This window comes from Aegilops tauschii, chromosome 1 (genome assembly GCF_002575655.3).
Source record: "Aegilops tauschii subsp. strangulata cultivar AL8/78 chromosome 1, Aet v6.0, whole genome shotgun sequence".
NCBI lineage: Eukaryota > Viridiplantae > Streptophyta > Magnoliopsida > Poales > Poaceae > Aegilops > Aegilops tauschii.
The window spans coordinates 494,263,766-494,288,038 of NC_053035.3; the positions used below are offsets into that span (position 1 = coordinate 494,263,766).

General features: G+C 46.3%; 3 protein-coding genes across 3 annotated transcripts; all 3 read left to right on the forward strand.

The window, feature by feature from the left end:
* Positions 1–997: 997 nt before the first annotated feature.
* On the forward strand, positions 998–3,203 carry LOC109736472 (desmethyl-deoxy-podophyllotoxin synthase). Its single transcript, XM_020295695.3, has 2 exons — positions 998–1,954; positions 2,403–3,203. The coding sequence occupies exons 1-2, from the start codon at positions 1,022–1,024 to the stop codon at positions 3,018–3,020; spliced, it is 1,551 nt and encodes a 516-aa protein (XP_020151284.1). The 5' UTR covers positions 998–1,021; the 3' UTR covers positions 3,021–3,203.
* Positions 3,204–14,847: 11,644 nt separating this feature from the next.
* On the forward strand, positions 14,848–15,303 carry LOC141039199 (ethylene-responsive transcription factor ERF013-like). The gene has a single exon (XM_073506522.1). The coding sequence runs from the start codon at positions 14,848–14,850 to the stop codon at positions 15,301–15,303; it is 456 nt and encodes a 151-aa protein (XP_073362623.1).
* Positions 15,304–21,829: 6,526 nt separating this feature from the next.
* Positions 21,830–22,882, forward strand: LOC109736470 (uncharacterized). Its single transcript, XM_073506523.1, has one exon. The coding sequence runs from the start codon at positions 21,830–21,832 to the stop codon at positions 22,880–22,882; it is 1,053 nt and encodes a 350-aa protein (XP_073362624.1).
* The last annotated feature ends 1,391 nt before the right edge of the window (positions 22,883–24,273 follow it).

Consider the following 24,273-nt stretch of genomic DNA (forward strand, 5'->3'; position numbering starts at 1 on the left):
GACAAAACACCACTGAGTTGCAGTCACATTGGAGACATGCAATTGCAGTAGGGTGCAATTGAGCAACCACAATTTCAAAATAAAAAATATTTTTAATAAAAAATATTTAAAACAAAATTACAAAAATGTTTAATTTTTTAATAAAATTAAAATTAAAAATAAAATGAAAATACAGTTGAGAGAAATAATCAACGCGACAAGGAACAAGGGCAAAAAAATAAACAAATAATCAATGCAGTCACATGTGGATGGATGTACATGTAGCTGATAGTACGATTTTAAAAATGACAAAAAATAAATGTGAACAATTAAGAATTAGTGAAATATAAAAAATAAAAATGAAAAAAAAAACACAAACATACTTCAAAGAAAGAATTATGAGAGAAAAGAGAACAAGAAAAAATTAGAAGAATGGAAATAAGTAATAATTTCAAAAGAAGCAACAAAAATAAAATTCAAAAGGAAAACTATCCTTGAAATCCAAAATGAATTGGCTCAAGCCATTTTGAAAAAAAATATAAACAATATTGCGACCAGAAAAAGGAAATGCAACACAAATTTGCACCAATCTTGGCGCATAGATTAAATAGATTATCATATAACCAAATCTTATATGAGCAAACCTTGACACACATCATGGAGGAAAATAAAAAAACATGGAGAAAAATTAAGAGTGTGCATTGATCATGACATGCTAAAAGATATAGGGAAAGACACTGAGCGTGGAGGACACACATGCTAGTCTAGTAGAAAAAATGAGAAAAAACAAGACAACACGCTTCCTCTTTGCACTTTGCACGGTCTATTTCTAACCACAGCCCAACAAATAAACAAAAAGAAACAGGCTGGACGCATCATCCTAACAGGCCGATTTAAACCTGACAAGCAGCTAGCATAAAAAATATTCAATGGAGGCGTCCACTGAGACTGATAGAAATCAGTGACTGATTTTTAGTCCCTCCGCATATATATATCCCCCTCTTGTTCGTCTGCACATTTCATAACTCTCTCGCTTCCGCCCATGGAGCAGTTTACCACGCTGCTGCTGCTGCCATACTACCGCTTCGGCTTATGCCTCTTCTGTGCTCTCTTCCTCTATGCCGTCCTGCGCGCCGTCTTGGGCGGCGCCCAGCACACGCGGCATTGGCCTGACCGGGGGCTACCTCCCGGTCCGTGGCAGCTGCCGGTCATCGGCAGCCTACACCACCTGCTTGGCGGGCTCCCGCACCGCACCATGCGCGACCTCTCACTCCACTACGGCCCGCTCATGCTGCTCCGGGTTTGCGAGCGCGTGCTGGTTGTCGTCTCCTCCGCCGAGGCCGTGCGGGACATCGCCAAGGGCCACGACGTCGCCTTCTCGGAGCGGCTGACCGGCCCGGGCGTCGACGAGCTCACTAGGCACGGCCAGGGGATCATGTTCGCGCCCTACGGCGAGCACTGGCGCGTGATCCGCCGGATCATCATGACGGAGCTGGTCAGCGCGCGCCGTGTCAGGTCGTTCGGGCGCATCCGCGAGGAGGAGGCTGCCTGCCTCGTCTCGTCGCTACGGGCGGCGACGCCCGGTGCTGGCCCGCAGCTCGTCAACATCGACGAGCGGCTCGACGAGTTCGTGCTCGAGTCGGTCGTCCGCGCCATCTACGGGGACAAGCTGCCCGAGCGCACCGCGTTCCACAGGCTGGTCAGGCAAGGAGTGCAACTGTCGTCGCTGTTTGACCTCCGCGATCTCTTCCCTTCGTCACGGCTGGTGCGGCTTCTGCCGCGGAGACGCGGCAAGGCCGCGCGTTACCGACAGGAGATGTCCCGCCTCATGGAGACCATCCTCAGGACTCACGAGGAGAGGAGGTCGGCCAGAGTTGACGACGAGCGTGACATGGTGGACGTGTTGCTGAGGATCCAGAAGGAAGCCGACATGCCAATTTCCATAACCCACGGCGTCATAAGAGAAGTGCTCAAGGTAAGATCATCAATGATCTCTCTCGCTCTCTGCAACTCCAGCGTTTCAAACTGGTAAAGACTCTCACCTAGTGTGGTGTTGACAACTTGAGATTTACTCTGTTTCCAAAATAACTTGATACTACCCTAAACAAAAGAACTTGATACTGTATTTACTACCACAAGAACTTGCTTGAAGTGCAACTGCTTCAATCCTCCTTACTCGACCAGAAAAATGAAAACTAAGGCTCATACTCTCGAAACAGCCTTCGCCTCGCTTTATATATAAAACGAGCTGCCTGATAGATGTTGGTATATTGTGGGTACCTTTGATCCTATTCCTATCACCATATATGAAGGAAAATAGAAAAATAACTGGGTAGCTGATTATGGGTTAAAGAGAAAACATAGCTGAACATTAATTGAAAAACATGCTATTATTTATATGTATGCATTTATCATTTTCATAGGATGTATTCGGTGCGGGGCTTGACACCACAATGATTACCCTGCGATGGGTGATGGCTGAATTAATGGTGAACCCAGGGGTGATGCAGAAAGCACAATCAGAGATACGCCATGTTCTTGCAGGACAGGCCAGAGTACATGAGGCTGCCCTAAATGACCTACACTACCTCAGAGCAGTTATCAAGGAGACCTTGCGGCTGCACCCTCCCGGACCACTCGTACCCAGAATGTGTTTGCAAGATTGCAAGATTCAAGGACACGTCGTGCCACAAGGCGCAATTGTGGTCACCAACGTATGGGCAATATCTAGGGACCCGAAGTACTGGTATGAGCCGGAGAAATTCATGCCGGAGAGGTTTAAGGCTGACGGTGTTGCGGACTTTAGAGGCACGAACTTCGAGTTCACTCCTTTTGGGGTCGGTCGGAGAATCTGCCCGGGGATAGGATTCGCAAATGCCAATATTGAGATTGCTCTGGCTAGTCTTCTTTACCATTATGATTGGGAGCTGCCCGCCGGAGTTAACCCTGAGGAAGTAGACATGACAGAGGTGTTTGGAGCCACAGTTACCAAGAAGGCGGACCTGTATCTGCATCCTGTTCCCCGTTTCCCCCTCTATTAGAAGAACAACCGCAGCTGGAACCTGGAACACCCAATGCTCTCAAAGCATAGCCAGCCGAATAAATGTGCGCAGTGCTGCATGTGAAGCAATTATGCTATGTGTACGAGAAAGCTTTATGTAACAGTGATATGTGTTGTGTACTACTACCAAATACAGTATGAAAGATCAGTGTGTTGCCCGTGACACTGTTAATGCTTTCACATTACTATTCATCAACAGGTGCTTATATCATGGTTGGTGAGACCTGCCATATATACCGACGCGGATTTTTGGATATGCGGCCACGCGCAGCCCATATCCAGGACGTCCGCTTGTGCGTCGTGATGACTACTTTTAATAAGCCATCTGGAATACCGGGCGGCTTAATTACAAGCTTCCCAAATACCTTACTTTATACGGCCGTTGTGTGGGTCAGGGCTGCATTTAATGTCGTATGAATACACGGGCCAGGCGACGCCCAACCGATTGAATAATTGCTTTGGGCGCTGGCTGGACATAACTGAGCTGTTGCCAAGTTCGGTTCTCACAGTGCGCATCTCGTCTTTCCGTCGACCGTGGACGAACAGAGCAAGGTGTGGAGATGGGTTCTGCACAGACGGAGAGCGCATCGGTTGCACAACATACCCACTGCACGCTTCTCTCGCGTTTAGCAAGTAGAAAAAAATCCAGCGATGTCGTCGTCGTCTTCTAGCTGCGGCACGCCCGTAAGCATCTCTCCAAATTTCTTTGTTGCGGGAGACACGCAGCTAGGAGGCCGTTGCGTTGATGGATCATCAATGGATTGTTGGGTGCATTTACGTTTTGCAGGGGCAGCTGAGCGTATTCACTCCTCTGTTGTGTCTTTAATATGTGCATCGCATGTGGGGAGGACATATCTAGTAATACGGGTCTCAGGTGCTACAATGCTCAAATGAATCCTGGACCGCTAGATCATATTCTAAGGGACATGATGAATGCAAGGGTGATGACCAGCTCCTCCACCGCAGAATATACCAGAAACACCCGGGATTCTATACTTAATTAAGCCCAAGGGAATGGGAAGATGATGATTTCTGGATTTCCTCAATTTTGCCCATTGTTTATTTAGCAGAAGCATGCGTGAAATGATGCATGTAACCTTGTTATCACAAGAAAAAAAAAGTACGACACGCTCTACTGGTAAAAAACATATACACATTCTAAAACTGTAGGTGTTAACTTAGAAAAAAAAGTTGTGCATTTTAATTAACCACAACATTCACTCAGTTAGATTCAGTTCCTCTTCAAGATAGCTGGAAATGCTTGCTTGTACATTCTCTACAAAAAACTCAGTTAGCTTCCGTGAAAGCAAATATAGCATGTACTAGGTCAGTTGTCCAACTGATTTGAGATTGTACAAGCTAGAACGGCACATGGAATATGTGAGGACCAACAACGGAAAATATTCATTTATAATAGTACTCTTTGTGGATTATCATAATTGACATTATATGCAAATTTACGGACTAGACATACCAGACTACTATTAGTGTTCGACAGACAAAGTAACCAAAAAATTACTAGATTTATTTTGTTGAACTTTTAGCGGTATAAAAGCAAAATACGGAGATGGCATAATTTTATATGGAGATTGCACAATAGCAAGCCTTTTTTTCTGCCCGTAAGTGAAACCGAGGCTCATAAACTAGTATAGTACTAGTAGGAAAAGGGCGTGATGCTTAATTAATAACATGAATCAGAGTGTTTTTGTATATTTTGCGATGGAGAGGCTGCTCATCACGTGTGCCTTCATGGTGTCCCTTCCAACATAATCCAAAGGCCCATGATCCATCGGAGCATTGTATCACTTGAGTTGCGGTATCACCAGATATGTTGCCCGCATGTGGGCTGCTAGATCGTTGAATTATTGCCATTGGGATGTTGGGTGTGGGATTAATGCACGCGCTGCCTCGCGGGCCATGCACTGCATGTGTCAGGTGCAAATAAACACGCTATACCGAATGCTATACGACGAGGTGAATTCCTTATACGGCCGGAGGGTATTAAAGCTGCACGCATCGCGCGGCAGCGTGCGTTGTGGATTCCGGACGCGCGTGGTGGCATGTCCACTCGCGATTTATCGACGCGGATTTTTGGGACATGCGGCCACGCGCAGCCCATATCCAGGACGTCCGCCTGTGCGTCGTGATGACTATTTTTAATAAGCCATCTGGAATACCGGGCGGCTTAATTACAAGCTTCCCAAATACCTTACTTTATACGGCCGTTGTGTGGGTCAGGGCTGCATTTAATGTCGTATGAATACACGGGCCAGGCGACGCCCAACCGATTGAATAATTGCTTTGGGCGCTGGCTGGACATAACTGAGTTGTTGCCAAGTTCGGTTCTCACAGTGCGCATCTCGTCTTTCCGTCGACCGTGGACGAACAGAGCAAGGTGTGGAGATGGGTTCTGCACAGACGGAGAGCGCATCGGTTGCACAACATACCCACTGCACGCTTCTCTCGCGTTTAGCAAGTAGAAAAAAATCCAGCGATGTCGTCGTCGTCTTCTAGCTGCGGCACGCCCGTAAGCATCTCTCCAAATTTCTTTGTTGCGGGAGACACGCAGCTAGGAGGCCGTTGCGTTGATGGATCATCAATGGATTGTTGGGTGCATTTACGTTTTGCAGGGGCAGCTGAGCGTATTCACTCCTCTGTTGTGTCTTTAATATGTGCATCGCATGTGGGGAGGACATATCTAGTAATACGGGTCTCAGGTGCTACAATGCTCAAATGAATCCTGGACCGCTAGATCATATTCTAAGGGACATGATGAATGCAAGGGTGATGACCAGCTCCTCCACCGCAGAATATACCAGAAACACCCGGGATTCTATACTTAATTAAGCCCAAGGGAATGGGAAGATGATGATTTCTGGATTTCCTCAATTTTGCCCATTGTTTATTTAGCAGAAGCATGCGTGAAATGATGCATGTAACCTTGTTATCACAAGAAAAAAAAAGTACGACACGCTCTACTGGTAAAAAACATATACACATTCTAAAACTGTAGGTGTTAACTTAGAAAAAAAAGTTGTGCATTTTAATTAACCACAACATTCACTCAGTTAGATTCAGTTCCTCTTCAAGATAGCTGGAAATGCTTGCTTGTACATTCTCTACAAAAAACTCAGTTAGCTTCCGTGAAAGCAAATATAGCATGTACTAGGTCAGTTGTCCAACTGATTTGAGATTGTACAAGCTAGAACGGCACATGGAATATGTGAGGACCAACAACGGAAAATATTCATTTATAATAGTACTCTTTGTGGATTATCATAATTGACATTATATGCAAATTTACGGACTAGACATACCAGACTACTATTAGTGTTCGACAGACAAAGTAACCAAAAAATTACTAGATTTATTTTGTTGAACTTTTAGCGGTATAAAAGCAAAATACGGAGATGGCATAATTTTATATGGAGATTGCACAATAGCAAGCCTTTTTTTCTGCCCGTAAGTGAAACCGAGGCTCATAAACTAGTATAGTACTAGTAGGAAAAGGGCGTGATGCTTAATTAATAACATGAATCAGAGTGTTTTTGTATATTTTGCGATGGAGAGGCTGCTCATCACGTGTGCCTTCATGGTGTCCCTTCCAACATAATCCAAAGGCCCATGATCCATCGGAGCATTGTATCACTTGAGTTGCGGTATCACCAGATATGTTGCCCGCATGTGGGCTGCTAGATCGTTGAATTATTGCCATTGGGATGTTGGGTGTGGGATTAATGCACGCGCTGCCTCGCGGGCCATGCACTGCATGTGTCAGGTGCAAATAAACACGCTATACCGAATGCTATACGACGAGGTGAATTCCTTATACGGCCGGAGGGTATTAAAGCTGCACGCATCGCGCGGCAGCGTGCGTTGTGGATTCCGGACGCGCGTGGTGGCATGTCCACTCGCGATTTATCGACGCGGATTTTTGGGACATGCGGCCACGCGCAGCCCATATCCAGGACGTCCGCCTGTGCGTCGTGATGACTATTTTTAATAAGCCATCTGGAATACCGGGCGGCTTAATTACAAGCTTCCCAAATACCTCACTTTATACGGCCGTTGTGTGGGTCAGGGCTGCATTTAATGTCGTATGAATACACGGGCCAGGCGACGCCCAACCGATTGAATAATTGCTTTGGGCGCTGGCTGGACATAACTGAGCTGTTGCCAAGTTCGGTTCTCACAGTGCGCATCTCGTCTTTCCGTCGACCGTGGACGAACAGAGCAAGGTGTGGAGATGGGTTCTGCACAGACGGAGAGCGCATCGGTTGCACAACATACCCACTGCACGCTTCTCTCGCGTTTAGCAAGTAGAAAAAAATCCAGCGATGTCGTCGTCGTCTTCTAGCTGCGGCACGCCCGTAAGCATCTCTCCAAATTTCTTTGTTGCGGGAGACACGCAGCTAGGAGGCCGTTGCGTTGATGGATCATCAATGGATTGTTGGGTGCATTTACGTTTTGCAGGGGCAGCTGAGCGTATTCACTCCTCTGTTGTGTCTTTAATATGTGCATCGCATGTGGGGAGGACATATCTAGTAATACGGGTCTCAGGTGCTACAATGCTCAAATGAATCCTGGACCGCTAGATCATATTCTAAGGGACATGATGAATGCAAGGGTGATGACCAGCTCCTCCACCGCAGAATATACCAGAAACACCCGGGATTCTATACTTAATTAAGCCCAAGGGAATGGGAAGATGATGATTTCTGGATTTCCTCAATTTTGCCCATTGTTTATTTAGCAGAAGCATGCGTGAAATGATGCATGTAACCTTGTTATCACAAGAAAAAAAAAGTACGACACGCTCTACTGGTAAAAAACATATACACATTCTAAAACTGTAGGTGTTAACTTAGAAAAAAAAGTTGTGCATTTTAATTAACCACAACATTCACTCAGTTAGATTCAGTTCCTCTTCAAGATAGCTGGAAATGCTTGCTTGTACATTCTCTACAAAAAACTCAGTTAGCTTCCGTGAAAGCAAATATAGCATGTACTAGGTCAGTTGTCCAACTGATTTGAGATTGTACAAGCTAGAACGGCACATGGAATATGTGAGGACCAACAACGGAAAATATTCATTTATAATAGTACTCTTTGTGGATTATCATAATTGACATTATATGCAAATTTACGGACTAGACATACCAGACTACTATTAGTGTTCGACAGACAAAGTAACCAAAAAATTACTAGATTTATTTTGTTGAACTTTTAGCGGTATAAAAGCAAAATACGGAGATGGCATAATTTTATATGGAGATTGCACAATAGCAAGCCTTTTTTTCTGCCCGTAAGTGAAACCGAGGCTCATAAACTAGTATAGTACTAGTAGGAAAAGGGCGTGATGCTTAATTAATAACATGAATCAGAGTGTTTTTGTATATTTTGCGATGGAGAGGCTGCTCATCACGTGTGCCTTCATCGTGTCCCTTCCAACATAATCCAAAGGCCCATGATCCATCGGAGCATTGTATCACTTGAGTTGCGGTATCACCAGATATGTTGCCCGCATGTGGGCTGCTAGATCGTTGAATTATTGCCATTGGGATGTTGGGTGTGGGATTAATGCACGCGCTGCCTCGCGGGCCATGCACTGCATGTGTCAGGTGCAAATAAACACGCTATACCGAATGCTATACGACGAGGTGAATTCCTTATACGGCCGGAGGGTATTAAAGCTGCACGCATCGCGCGGCAGCGTGCGTTGTGGATTCCGGACGCGCGTGGTGGCATGTCCACTCGCGATTTATCGACGCGGATTTTTGGGACATGCGGCCACGCGCAGCCCATATCCAGGACGTCCGCCTGTGCGTCGTGATGACTATTTTTAATAAGCCATCTGGAATACCGGGCGGCTTAATTACAAGCTTCCCAAATACCTCACTTTATACGGCCGTTGTGTGGGTCAGGGCTGCATTTAATGTCATATGAATACACGGGCCAGGCGACGCCCAACCGATTGAATAATTGCTTTGGGCGCTGGCTGGACATAACTGAGCTGTTGCCAAGTTCGGTTCTCACAATGCGCATCTCGTCTTTCCGTCGACCGTGGACGAACAGAGCAAGGTGTGGAGATGGGTTCTGCACAGACGGAGAGCGCATCGGTTGCACAACATACCCACTGCACGCTTCTCTCGCGTTTAGCAAGTAGGAAAAATCCAGCAATGTCGTCGTCGTCTTCTAGCTGCGGCACGCCCGTAAGCATCTCTCCAAATTTCTTTGTTGCGGGAGACACGCAGCTAGGAGGCCGTTGCGTTGATGGATCATCAATGGATTGTTGGGTGCATTTACGTTTTGCAGGGGCAGCTGAGCGTATTCACTCTTCTGTTGTGTCTTTAATACGTGCATCGCATGTGGGGAGGACATATCTAGTAATACGGGTCTCAGGTGCTACAATGCTCAAATAAATCCTGGACCGCTAGATCATATTCTAAGGGACATGATGAATGCAAGGGTGATGACCAGCTCCTCCACCGCAGAATATACCAGAAACACCCGGGATTCTATACTTAATTAAGCCCAAGGGAATGGGAAGATGATGATTTCTGGATTTCCTCAATTTTGCCCATTGTTTATTTAGCAGAAGCATGCGTGAAATGATGCATGTAACCTTGTTATCACAAGAAAAAAAAAGTACGACACGCTCTACTGGTAAAAAACATATACACATTCTAAAACTGTAGGTGTTAACTTAGAAAAAAAAAGTTGTGCATTTTAATTAACCACAACATTCACTCAGTTAGATTCAGTTCCTCTTCAAGATAGCTGGAAATGCTTGCTTGTACATTCTCTACAAAAAACTCAGTTAGCTTCCGTGAAAGCAAATATAGCATGTACTAGGTCAGTTGTCCAACTGATTTGAGATTGTACAAGCTAGAACGGCACATGGAATATGTGAGGACCAACAACGGAAAATATTCATTTATAATAGTACTCTTTGTGGATTATCATAATTGACATTATATGCAAATTTACGGACTAGACATACCAAACTACTATTAGTGTTCGACAGACAAAGTAACCAAAAAATTACTAGATTTATTTTGTTGAACTTTTAGCGGTATAAAAGCAAAATACGGAGATGGCATAATTTTATATGGAGATTGCACAATAGCAAGCCTTTTTTTCTGCCCGTAAGTGAAACCGAGGCTCATAAACTAGTATAGTACTAGTAGGAAAAGGGCGTGATGCTTAATTAATAACATGAATCAGAGTGTTTTTGTATATTTTGCGATGGAGAGGCTGCTCATCACGTGTGCCTTCATGGTGTCCCTTCCAACATAATCCAAAGGCCCATGATCCATCGGAGCATTGTATCACTTGAGTTGCGGTATCACCAGATATGTTGCCCGCATGTGGGCTGCTAGATCGTTGAATTATTGCCATTGGGATGTTGGGTGTGGGATTAATGCACGCGCTGCCTCGCGGGCCATGCACTGCATGTGTCAGGTGCAAATAAACACGCTATACTGAATGCTATACGACGAGGTGAATTCCTTATACGGCCGGAGGGTATTAAAGCTGCACGCATCGCGCGGCAGCGTGCGTTGTGGATTCCGGACGCGCGTGGTGGCATGTCCACTCGCGATTTATCGACGCGGATTTTTGGGACATGCGGCCACGCGCAGCCCATATCCAGGACGTCCGCCTGTGCGTCGTGATGACTATTTTTAATAAGCCATCTGGAATACCGGGCGGCTTAATTACAAGCTTCCCAAATACCTCACTTTATACGGCCGTTGTGTGGGTCAGGGCTGCATTTAATGTCATATGAATACACGGGCCAGGCGACGCCCAACCGATTGAATAATTGCTTTGGGCGCTGGCTGGACATAACTGAGCTGTTGCCAAGTTTGGTTCTCACAATGCGCATCTCGTCTTTCCGTCGACCGTGGACGAACAGAGCAAGGTGTGGAGATGGGTTCTGCACAGACGGAGAGCGCATCGGTTGCACAACATACCCACTGCACGCTTCTCTCGCGTTTAGCAAGTAGAAAAAAATCCAGCGATGTCGTCGTCGTCTTCTAGCTGCGGCACGCCCGTAAGCATCTCTCCAAATTTCTTTGTTGCGGGAGACACGCAGCTAGGAGGCCGTTGCGTTGATGGATCATCAATGGATTGTTGGGTGCATTTACGTTTTGCAGGGGCAGCTGAGCGTATTCACTCCTCTGTTGTGTCTTTAATATGTGCATCGCATGTGGGGAGGACATATCTAGTAATACGGGTCTCAGGTGCTACAATGCTCAAATGAATCCTGGACCGCTAGATCATATTCTAAGGGACATGATGAATGCAAGGGTGATGACCAGCTCCTCCACCGCAGAATATACCAGAAACACCCGGGATTCTATACTTAATTAAGCCCAAGGGAATGGGAAGATGATGATTTCTGGATTTCCTCAATTTTGCCCATTGTTTATTTAGCAGAAGCATGCGTGAAATGATGCATGTAACCTTGTTATCACAAGAAAAAAAAAGTACGACACGCTCTACTGGTAAAAAACATATACACATTCTAAAACTGTAGGTGTTAACTTAGAAAAAAAGTTGTGCATTTTAATTAACCACAACATTCACTCAGTTAGATTCAGTTCCTCTTCAAGATAGCTGGAAATGCTTGCTTGTACATTCTCTACAAAAAACTCAGTTAGCTTCCGTGAAAGCAAATATAGCATGTACTAGGTCAGTTGTCCAACTGATTTGAGATTGTACAAGCTAGAACGGCACATGGAATATGTGAGGACCAACAACGGAAAATATTCATTTATAATAGTACTCTTTGTGGATTATCATAATTGACATTATATGCAAATTTACGGACTAGACATACCAGACTACTATTAGTGTTCGACAGACAAAGTAACCAAAAAATTACTAGATTTATTTTGTTGAACTTTTAGCAGTATAAAAGCAAAATACGGAGATGGCATAATTTTATATGGAGATTGCACAATAGCAAGCCTTTTTTTCTGCCCGTAAGTGAAACCGAGACTCATAAACTAGTATAGTACTAGTAGGAAAAGGGCGTGATGCTTAATTAATAACATGAATCAGAGTGTTTTTGTATATTTTGCGGTGGAGAGGCTGCTCATCACGTGTGCCTTCATCGTGTCCCTTCCAACATAATCCAAAGGCCCATGATCCATCGGAGCATTGTATCACTTGAGTTGCGGTATCACCAGATATGTTGCCCGCATGTGGGCTGCTAGATCGTTGAATTGTTGCCATTGGGATGTTGGGTGTGGGATTAATGCACGCGCTGCCTCGCGGGCCATGCACTGCATGTGTCAGGTGCAAATACACACGCTATACCGAATGCTATACGACGAGGTGAATTCCTTATCCGGCCGGAGGGTATTAAAGCTGCACGCATCGTGCGGCAGCGTGCGTTGTGGATTCTGGACGCGTGTGGTGGCATGTCCACTCCTGATTTATCGCATATATACAGGTTAAACTAGCTATGCCCGCACGCCGCACCCCCATCGACATGTCATGTGTATATATTTCGTGCCTTCAGATGTGCTGATCCTTTTTGTTGTTTGATTATCTATTTCACGCCTTCAACTCTTCAAGTGTCAAGTCTTTTATAACATGTGTCATTGAGTCTTAGAATAGAATACGTGGCAGTCGCATGACTATGGATAGTGATTGTTGATAGCCATTCTTGAAATGTGGAGTCCTGCCTTTCTCATTGAAAATATGGATGGGCTACATGGCTGGTCTAGGCCAATGATGGATGACAATGAAGATGAAGGTCGGCTAATTTTATGGAAGAGTGGAATAGTAACCCATAGACTATTGGCCAATTTTATGGAAGAGTGGAATAGTAATCTTCTTTTTTGCGGCTAAAAAAATAAAAAAAAAAAGCCAATAGTAATCCATAAATTATCACATATTTAATTTAGTCAAACTTCAATGCTTCTACAACACCCTAAAATCAGTCAAACTTTAGTAATTGAGCATCACAATGGGTTCAAATCGATTTTTTTTTGACACCCTAGGTTGTATCTTCTATTTATCAGCACTACAACACATCAAGTGTTTATGTGTCTAAATATCATATGAAATTAAACCTGAACCAGAATTCCTTTATCCAGAATTGAAACGTGATGTAATGGAGAGATCTAAACGTGACTCACCATGGCATATTAAAAAAATGCAGTTTCTGAATTTTGTTCCAGGAGTTTACAAAGATTTCAAGGTGAAAAAAAAGAGACAGTTCATGTCATGTATATATTGCATGGTCAAAAATTTGGATGGGTGACAATGGTGTATCATCGAGTCACTATACGATTTTAAGATGCACTTTCGCTAGACTTTTCTATACTCGAAAAAGATTGAACCAAAATTATTTGTAGTACATGTTTAGGTGTAATGAAGTTGCTGGCACATAATCGAAGATATAAAATATTAAGGAAAAAAATCCTACAGTCAATCTCTATCTAGGCTAATACCATCCATGTATAATTGGATTGAATTCGACGGGGAGTCATCTCCATGAAATGCTGATTTGTATAATAAAAGTACATTACTTCATCATTGAGTAATATGAACTAACATATATAACAACTGATAAAATGCCCCACTATGGTATTTCTATCCTTAATATACACTAAATTATACTTTCATCTCTCTAAATTATAATTTTTGTTCAATTATATATACCTCCATCTCTCTAACTGATTATTATTTTCTTTAGATTTTGCCTTTAAAAATAAGTACAATGCAATGCAATAATATAACATAATATAAATGCTATGCAATGCAATGTTGCTTAGATAGATACATGAGTTTATATATCATCATAACTAAAAGAACATAAAGAAATAGAAAGATACCACACCTGATTTCATAGAAGTGAGATTGCCAAAGTTAATATTACTTCCCAATTTTGTTTGGCAATTTAATAAATGCTTCCACCATGTACTATTTTCTCCCATCCTCGAGAATATGCCCCAACAATATGGTCCTAACAAAAGATAACCATATGGAAAGTTCCCAAAATAATTACCTTAAAATTACCAGCAATACATGCAAACACACACTCAAGGAGAAGCTCTATTAAAACTTTGATCATGGATCTTCACATAGCGACCCCGGCAAAAGGAAGACTTATTTTTTTCAACATCAGTACAGACACAAGCGCTCATATACACGCGCATACACTCGCCCCTATGAACGCACACACATACACCCTACCCCTATGAGCACCCCCGAAAGACCGAGCCGGCATATCATCTTGAAATTTACGAAGTCACCGTAGGCACCTCGTTGTCGACGGGAACGTCTCCTCCCACTGAATGTGCATCGCCGGAAATCCTGAAGTAAATCCAGGAATAAATGCGAGCATCAGGATTTGAACCCTGATGGGCTGGGGATACCACAGTCCCTCTAACCATCCAACCACAGGTTGGTTCGCAAAAAGGAAGACTTCTAGAACCACACAACGGCGAAGCAAAACGTGACCAGGAGGGCCAGCAAAACATCCGTCTCGTCATATAAGAGCATCTCGAACGGGCGCGCGAAATATCCGGCGCGCTGGATAAACTGCCAATTTGACGTGCGAGAAGCCGTGCGGCGCACTCCAGCAGGCACGCGAAAAAATGGGCGCGCGGGAAAAAGCAGCAGCGCACGCGGCAGTTTTGGAGCGCGTCGCCCAGGGCGCTGGTTAAAAGCCGCGCGCGGGCGCCCGCCAACCGCCACTCTTTTCCTCCCGCCGCGCCTTCTTCCTCGCCTCCTCCGGCGCCCCGCCGTCGCCGTGCCTTCTACCCCGCCTCTTCCAGCGTCCCACCATGCCATCGCGCCCCCGGAGCAGCTCGGGCTACCGCGGTGTCCGCCTCCGCCCCTCCAGTGTGTATTACGTGGAGATCCGCTCCGGCGATACACGCCTCGGGCTTGGCACGTTCGAGACAACCCAGGCCGCCCGCGCGTACGACGCGGTGGCGTGGCACCTCGGGCGGCCTCGGTCACAGATGAGTTTCATCGACGTGCGGACGCGCGACCAGGCAAAGAATTTTTTGCAAGCGTCGATTGGTCGCACGCGCTGGATTTTACCGCGTCTGGTAAAGCGCTATAGCAGCGCGCTAAATTTTACAGCGCCTAGTAAAGCAACCAATCTCCTGCACGCGCTAAAACGCTATTTCGGCCTGCAAAATATTTTTAAAACGCCGCGCTACCGCACGCCTATTAGAGATGCTCTAAAGAAGTACATGAGCCGAATGAAGCATGAAACAGACCGGAATCAATGAACGCCTTAAATAGGCGGACAATCTACCTGCCAATTCCACTGCGGCTGGCAGCTGCACATGCAAATTGGAAAATAGTACTGAGAAGGACGAGAAGTAGTTTTATCTATTTTTATGCATTGTATGAACCTGCTTATGGTTTGGGGCTTGAACTATGCTACGAATTTGAACTATGTGTTATTTCATATATTTTTCGTATATGTTGTTTCAAAAAAATTCCACGCACCAGTTGGTCGCGCGCGCTGGATTTTACCATGCCTGATGAAGCGCTATAGTGGCGCACTAAATTTTGCAGTTCCTGATAAAACAACCACCCTTCTCCATGCGCTAAAACGCTATTTCGACGTTGCGAAAAAAAATTAGCGCGCCGCGTTACCACGCGCCTGTTGAAGATACTCTAAAGGAGATAAATCTCCCAAGCAACACCCGTCCACATCCGGCACGGCGTACACACGTATGAAGAGGGGGGAAATGCGATTGTTGAGAAGAGAAAAGAATATAACTGACTGCCATGCACTTCACATTCCATCTGATTTTCATGCCATCCCCGGAATCCACGCCGCACCAGTGCGGAAGAATACGGCAACAAGTCAATAAAAGAACGCTGGAAATCCAAAAATTATATGAAACAAAGAAAAAACACATTTCCTTCGGAAAATAGAAGGTGTAAACGGGGAACTACATATCTCTTCCTTGTTCATCAGATGTTGCACCAAAGAGGATGTGGAAGCATTTTTTCTTTTCTTCTGTTCTACTCCTTGCTGATGAAGACCGAGGAAGAGAACGCGCTGATGAAGCAGCTGAGAAGCAATGAAGCGAAAATCGCATGTGTTTCAAGGACGGATTAGTACAAAAAAGATGTTTATGTAGAGACTTCTTTGGTCAGTCGGAGCTAGCTAAAGAAAATCTCACACCAGCAGAAGAAAGCACTAAAGCAGCACGCACCGTCAGTCCCGTCCACCGTCAGTCCTGCAGAGCCTGCTCCTCGCCGGTGACATCTCGCCGGACTCCGCGTTGCCGGATCTGCCGTTGGTGCGCCGCGCTGGCCATCGCGCTGTGGGCCTGTGGCGCTACTCCCCTGGCCAGCGACCTACTACTGCTCCTGAGCCCCGGAGCCGATTGGGGCCAGAGCATATTCGGTGTCCTTCGGCCACGCGCGGTAGAACAAGCACAATGTGCAATCCAGCGCGGCGGACGACGGGCAGTGCTTGGAGGTGGGCGGTAGACGCAGTCGGGCAGCCGCACTGTGCCTCGGCAAGGTGCACCCTGTGTCGAGCGTCCCCGGCGGCTCGGTGAGGTGGACGACAACGGCGAGATGGAGCGCGGGGAGTAGGGAGCGGGAGGTGGCCATGCCTAACCTGGACGCGCCGCTCCGAACTGCCCGTAATGTGCCTGATGAGTCGGTCGCCACACGCATTGACCACTGCCAACCACAGATCCGGAGTTGCAGCAGGCGCAAGAGGAACTCCGGGCACGGTGGTCATCGTTGTGTCGTTTATGGAGCGCGGGAGCGCCTTGATCTCACGGGCACATTACGGGCAAGTCATGCCGCCGCCTTGAATGGCTGGGGTTGCATGCGGCGGATGTAGTAGTAGTAGTAAAGGTGAACATCATACCGCCGCCGTTCAAGGCGGCAGATCAATATAAACTAGCTCTTCGTCGCATCAATATACGAGTAATTTGGAACGGAGGGAGTAGGAACGAAGAAGAAGAGGCGAAAGAAAAGAGAAATTTATACGAAGCTAACACGAATAGATCTTGGATCGAGAGAAAGAAAATTGGATCTGAAAGAAGGATGGGAGATCTGACTGGATGGAAACGGCGTCTTCCATCTCGCGCTCACCGGTCAGATCATGCTGCGGTGCCTTAGGCTGGGTTGTGGCTCTACCTGGTGGTCGTCCTTGGTTGTGTTTTGCACCTAGCTAGGTAGTTGGCCTACGTGCCATTAAACTTGGTTTATTGTTGTTGTTGCAGACTTGCAGTCCTTAAACGTGTTCGTTTCTATATTTTGCCCATAAGGATAAGGGTTGTGGTTGACTGGGGTGACATTGTCTGCTGCCTATTGGCTTTTTCCATAAAGTCGAGCGTATGCCTTTTATTTTAAAAAATCACACATTATGGAGGTACTTTGGGCAGACGATCTAGACTACGATGATTTGAGCTCAATCAGCCAACCAGACACTATAGTTCTCAGCAATTACATTGAGGAAATTACTGTGTCAGCTGTCCCTTACCATTTGGTTCATATCAAGGATCCTGAGTACAAAAATGGGAAGCTCCTTTTATCTTCCAAAAGGTTTAACCATCTATCATAATGTTAGTATCAGTTAGTTTTCATCGGATTATCTTAACAAAATGTTACTTTACAGTTTCGTCCCATGGATTAAGCATTTTTCAAGAAACTGGCCTTGGTGGGAAAGACACTCTGAAACTGGAAGCAAACGAGGTACTTATGATGTGCATATGCTTAAAATAGTGGACTACTTTACCTGAGGCTGAGGGTAACTTCTACTGTTCGCAAAGGATGGTCTGAAAGTTGCACCTGGATCTAAGAAACCTGAGAATGATAAATCACCTGTTAAAGATAGCGATGCTCCACCACCAAAACAGTAAGTTATGTTCAGCTGCTTGTGCATTTTGGTCTGCATATATTTACAAAAGGCAATATAGAAACAAGGTAAGCGGTTCCATTTTATTTAAAACAAGACCAATGTCGCTCAAAACATGCTTGAGAAAATAGGGTACACCTCTGTTTATTTTAGTACTCCAGAATCTTGTTTGGTACCGGACAATGAGTTTGAAAAGCTTATCAGACTAGAGGTTATACCACCCAGTGAGCTAGGAAAGACATTGGAGCCCTGGCTGATATCAAAGAGTCTCTTTAGGAGCTGGTTACGTTTCCTCGTGAACGGCCCGACCTTTTCAAGGGAGGACTTCTAAAGCCTTGCCGCGGAATATTGCTCTTTGGGCCACCTAGAACTGGCAAGACAATGGTTGCTAAGGCTATAGCAAATGACACTGTCTATCGCCTGATCAAGTATGGAGGACTTGGGGTGCTAAACACGGTAAAGTTTGCAAGGGCGCTAAGGTTGCGATGGCTATGGTTTCAATGAAAGGAGCCGGCGAAACTTTGGATCGGGTTGGGTAACCCATGTGATGAGGCTGATCCGAGCTTCTTCTATGCCTCCACGACCATCACAGTTGGCAACAGCGCTTGCACGCCCTTCTGGGACGCTTCTCCATATCACTTATGAAGATGACATGAGAATATATTTTCTTGAAAAACCTGCTGACACAAACCAATGCAACGCCGACTTCCTTTGGCAATGTGTCCTGAACAGCTAGCGGAAGCAATTTCTGCAAAAGAATATGGTTGTCGTCGCCCTTCACCCCAATGTTCTTGCCGGTGAAGAAGCGCATGGTGGCGCTAGGGTTGTCGCCGGCAGGGGAGTAAGAAGGTGGCTAGATGGGGACGGGAGGCTGGAAGTGGATAAGCCCCCCCCCCCCCCCCCCCCGCACGCTTGGATTAAAAAAGGACGCCCGCCATCGCTGACGCATGGGCCCGCGATTGGTGGTCGCCATTAATTACGACCACGTTGGGTGGTTGGCGGGCCGACATGTGGGGCCGCGGCGGACACCGAGGGGACGCATTTTGGGTTTGGGTCGGCACGTTGGACCGGCGTTTTTGTCCGCCGCGGCCCAAGCGGACATGGGCGGATTAAATGGGTCGCCCCGTTGGAGTTGCTCTTATGGTATTATGACGCGTACACAATTTTTCTTTGTGTGAAATGCACGTGGAGTTGTGCGTATGGGAAGACCGCTAACTGAGAGTTATGACTATGTAGCTCTCCGAGACTGCTTTGAAAATCACATTGTATATTAGCGTGACAGAGAAGTTCTTCCTCCGTTCCTAAATATAAGTTTTGATGCCACTCGTTGTCTTGTATCCAACAAGTTTGAGTTTGCTCAATTCGGAGCTCATTTGCAGAAGTTATGGCAGTTCTGGTTTTATTGGATCCATCTGTTGTCTTTAGCTGCGTTTTGAAGGCATCCAAGTGCTAAAGCCTCTATGGCGTGCGGTGGTACTGCTCAAGGGAGCGGTAGTACCACAGGGGCCGGCGGTAGCACCGCTCCTGTGAGCGGTAGTACCGCTGCCTCTAGCCCAGAACGCTGGCGCGCACGGAAGTAGGCGCGGAAGTAATTTTTTACTTCCGCGTCCTACGCGGTAGTACCGCTCCTGGTGAGCGGTAGTACCGCTGCCTCGCATCCTGTCGCTGATTGCGTGCGGTAGTAGGCACGGATGTAATCTTTGTGTGACAGCTGCTTACCGACCCGTAAGGGAGCTCCTGAAGAAAGAACGGTTGAAAGAGATGGCAAAGGTTACTTATAAACGGCTTTTCCTTAAGCATTTGAGCATTTACTAAAGTGTGATGACTTTGAAGTGCTGCCAAACCAACTGTGAACTATGATGAACAAACACCTCCTGCTGAACATCCATAGTGCTTGTCCAACGATTCATTTTTTGATGCCTCAGGAAAGAAGGAAAAGGGAGGCGAAACAGAAAACTACCACTACATATGATGATAGTTCAGACAACAAAGAAGACGCCTCAAAGAAGGTGAATTCAGATATGTTAAAACTAATTCTGTAATTAGGGGAAAATCTCCCCTTGCCCAAACCGTCGTTTCCGCAACCGACGCCTCCCCTCGAGGGATCGTCGTGTCTCTTCGGGACATATAAAAGGGGGCCTGTAACCATCGATCAATGGATTCGATCATTCTGATTCAAAACACGTTATCACGCACGTAGAACAGCCAGCGAGAGCAAAAGAAACATCCGAGAAAGGAGAAGAGAGGGAGCACTCGCCGCCGGTGAGATGCCTAACCTCGTTTCCTTCTTCCTCCGCCTGATCCGCGAGGATGGTCGTCGATACCGTCGTCGCTACCATGGAGTGGGTGGACTCCGGCGTTTCCGTCGCCGGATGCAAGCCATCCGACAGTTCGGCCGCAGCGCCGCTGGATGCGCCCGTCGCGGTGCTCACCACGCCCCTGGACACGGTTCCCGTGCTCCTGGACGCGCCCACTGCGGTGCTCCCCGCGCCCGTGGCCAGGAGCCCATGGGGTACGACCCTTGGCTGGTGGCCGGCCCGAGCGCCCCCATGATGCACGGGGCCGCTACCGCGCCTGCCCTGCCCACTGGGTCTCCGCCTCCACCTCCTCCTCCGCCGGCCGCATGGATCCCGCCGTCAACGCCGACGCCTGATGCCGTGGCCGCTGGCCCGAGCCTCCGCCCGCCTGGCTACGCCCCGGTGCCGATGCGCTCGACGGTGAATGCAGAGGAAGCGCTCGCCTTCATCTCCGCTCCATCCGGCGCCTCTGGTGTCATCCGCCTTGGAGTCGGCATGGAGGGCGCTGCCGCCGCCGCCGGCACGCCTCAACAGGAGACAGCCGCGGGCTCGAGCAGCCGCGCGGAGCGGCGTTTCGGGCGTGCCGTCGCAGCCCTCGACCGCCGCCCCGGCCGTCGCCCAGGCTCATGGGCTCCGGCGAACCTCGGCTTCACCGCTACTCCACTGCGCCAGGCCTCCACCGTCGTCGTCTCCTCTTCAGATGAAGAGGCCTCGTCGGTGTCGCGTCGCTGACAACTGGAGATGCGAGGGGAGGCGCCGGCACTTGCCCCAATCGCCGGCGACTGGGCTCCCTGCTCCTTGCAAGCGCTGGTGGTGGTGGGGGATCGAGCGTGGTGCGGGTCGGGACGGGTCCTTATCCGTAACCGCCCCACCCCTCGCCTCCTCTTATGCGGTGTGTGTGGCTGCGGGCTGGCCTCGGTCGGCGGTGGCAGGCCCAGGCCCAGGCGATCGACCTGCTCCCTTCAAGTTTTTTTTTAATCTCTGTTTTTATTAGTCTAGTACTAATTATTGTATATGGTGCAGTTTTAGACCCTGTTTAGTACCTAGTTTGACTGCTACTTACATGCTAGTCCAGTTCTAGATTAAATCTGACTAGGACTTGTGTAATTATTAGTGTGTTTATATTATGTAATGGATTGATAATATAAATAAATTACCGGATTTCATCTGGGAAGAATGACATGTTCCATGTGTTTACCACATCTCATTTTTATTGAACATGTCTTTGCGATTGAGATCTTCTCTCGCATATCAAACTTGCAAATTTTTGAATGTTTCTCCCTCATCTTATTTGGAATCACAAGGTAATGAGTTGTGATCTACTGCTCATTTGCAGACTATCCTCTCTTACTGTGAGGTCTACGCTTTGTCATTCTCGACAAACGATTACCTCCAACGTGTATTCCTTATATCTGAATTGTAGCATACACAAGGTAATGGCGATGTAGCCTATTACTGTGAGATCTAAGTGATCTTCAAAGTGTTATGTTCACACAATTGAGGTTGAGAATTTTTCAAGTTTACACTTGAGTATCAAATTTTTGCATTCTTATTACACAACCATGATGGTTTTTAATTTACCACCCGTAAATTAATTATCTCTGGTTTCCCATGTAGGCAAAGATGACTGCCAAAGAGTTTGAGGAGCTTGCCCTCAATGGCCACAATTACCCTACATGGGCTATGGACATCAAGATCAGTCTTGCGTCCCGTGGGATAGTGCGTGCAATACAACCCCCGGAGACTCCTCTCCCGGCTGGGGCCACGCCGCTAACAGAACAGCAGAACTATGCTGCCTTATTCATCATAAGGCATCATATTCATCCAGATCTCAAGTCTGAGTATTTACAGGAGGAATCTCCTAGTACTCTGTTTCTGGCCCTCAAAACGAGGTATGAACAGCAGAAGGCAGTAGTCCTGCCCGAAGCACTCCATGATTGGACTCATCTCCGTCTTCAGGATTTCAAGTCCATCGGTGAGTACAATCATGTTGTTCATAAGATATGTTCCAAACTGCGCTTTTGTGAGAAGGAACCTACTGAGGGGGACAAGATAGAGAAAACTTTGTCTACTATGCTCCCTTCAGATAGGATCCTCCAACAACAATACCATGCTCGTAACTACACTGTCTATTCCGAGCTTATTCACATGTTACTTCAGGCTGAAAAGCATGATGAGCTACTTGCTAAGAATGGCTCTCAGCGCCCAGTTGGGGCACAACCTTTACCTGAAGTCCATCTGAATGTTGCAAATAGACAAAAGTTTAATGGTACCCCTCGGGGTAAACAATCCAATTTCGAGCATAAGCGAAAGCGCAATGGGAACAGGAGATCTAGATACCCAGGCAAGGGAAAAGGCACTTCAAAGCCCAGGCTTGATAAATCTAAGCTTTGCAACAAGTGTGGATGCTCCACGCATTCTACTGAAAAGTGCACAATGCCCAAGCATCTGGTTATGCTGTACCAGCAATCTCAGGGACGCAAAGCACCTCAAGGGAAAAGGTTTGAAGCCAACTTCAACCTTCATCCTGATAACGCAAAAGGAGCTGGTGGTTCGCACGATGTTCCTCCTGGACCGAGCAACGCCGTGGTTCCTTATCTGCCTGAGGCTACTGCTGAAATGGAGAACACGTTGATTGAGTACACCGCAAACAACGTGTTTGGCGACTTCGACTAGTCCCTCAATCTCCTAGTGATCTACTTAATTATGTCCATTTGTGATGATTGTAATAAGAACATAAGTTTGTTGTTGTCTTTATATTGTATTGTATCAGCACATTTGATATAATAAAGATTGTATTCTATATATTACTATGAGGTTTTCTTATTGAAAATTCTTTGTTTTATATAGTTTTCTACGGGGACAATCCGATGGAAGAGGAATTATGCCTTGTGGACAGTGGTGCCACAAACTCCATACTGAGGGAGATGAAATATTTCCAAACTCTAAAAAAGACGAATGGAGATATTCTAACTATCGCTGGACGCGATACTGTGATTGTTGGTACTGGACGTGCCATATTCACCCTCCCAAGTGGTACATATGTGACCATTGAGGATGCTTTACTGTATCCCGATTCTGCACGTACCCTGATCAGTTATCGAGATATCCGTAAAAATGGTTTTCATATTGAAACCCATGAAGACAACAAAGAGGAGTATCTACTCTTTACTAAAGATGACGAATATGGCAAAAAGGTACATGAGAAAATTCCTTCTCTATCGTCTGGTTTGTACTATACGTATATCAAACCCGTGGAACATGTTGCATACAAAGTAATTTTTCAGAATGTTAACGCATTCCAAACCTGGCATGATCGCCTAGGCCATCCTGGAATAGGGATGATGAGAAAAATTACTAGCAATTCCATTGGTCATAATTTGCTTGAGTCAAAATTTCCTCAATCTTCTGATTTTGTGTGCACATCTTGTGCCACGGGAAAGCTAATTTTGAGGCCCTCACACCTCAAAATACAAGCTGAACCACTTCAGTTCCTTGAACGTATTCAAGGAGACATTTGTGGTCCCATTCAGCCATTATCTGGACCTTTTCGGTATTTCATGGTTCTGATTGACGCATCTACACGATGGTCACATGTGTGTCTTCTATCCACACGAAACCATGCATTTGCCAAGATAATGAGGCAAGTCATTAAGTTGCAAGCCCATTATCCTGAAAGTCGAATTAAATCAATTCGAATGGACAATGCTGCAGAATTCTCCTCACGTGCTTTCAATGATTATTGCATGGCTTTGGGGATTGAAGTTCAGCACTCTGTTCCATATGTCCATACACAAAATGGTTTGGCTGAAGTGTTGATTAAGAGGATCAAACTCATTGCAAGACCTTTGTTGACGAATTGCAACTTGCCAACCTCTTGTTGGGGTCACGCTGTTTTACACGCTGCTGACTTGATACAATTGAGGCCAACTGCATATCACAGTTCTTCCCCTCTAGAATTGGTACGTGGAAATCCTCCAAGCATTTCCCATCTGCGTAAGTTCGGATGTGCTGCATACATCCCGATCTCACCACCACAGCGGACATCGATGGGCCCACACAGGAAG

What these genes read in the sequence shown, in the direction of transcription:
- LOC141039199 (XM_073506522.1), top strand. Translation starts at nt 14,848, where the DNA reads ATGCCATCGCGCCCCCGGAGCAGCTCGGGCTACCGCGGTGTCCGCCTC.
- LOC109736470 (XM_073506523.1), top strand. Translation starts at nt 21,830, where the DNA reads ATGACTGCCAAAGAGTTTGAGGAGCTTGCCCTCAATGGCCACAATTAC.
- LOC109736472 (XM_020295695.3), top strand. Translation starts at nt 1,022, where the DNA reads ATGGAGCAGTTTACCACGCTGCTGCTGCTGCCATACTACCGCTTCGGC. An exon ending in TCATAAGAGAAGTGCTCAAG is followed by an intron (nt 1,955 to 2,402) that starts GTAAGATCATCA and finishes TCATTTTCATAG; the next exon opens with GATGTATTCGGTGCGGGGCT.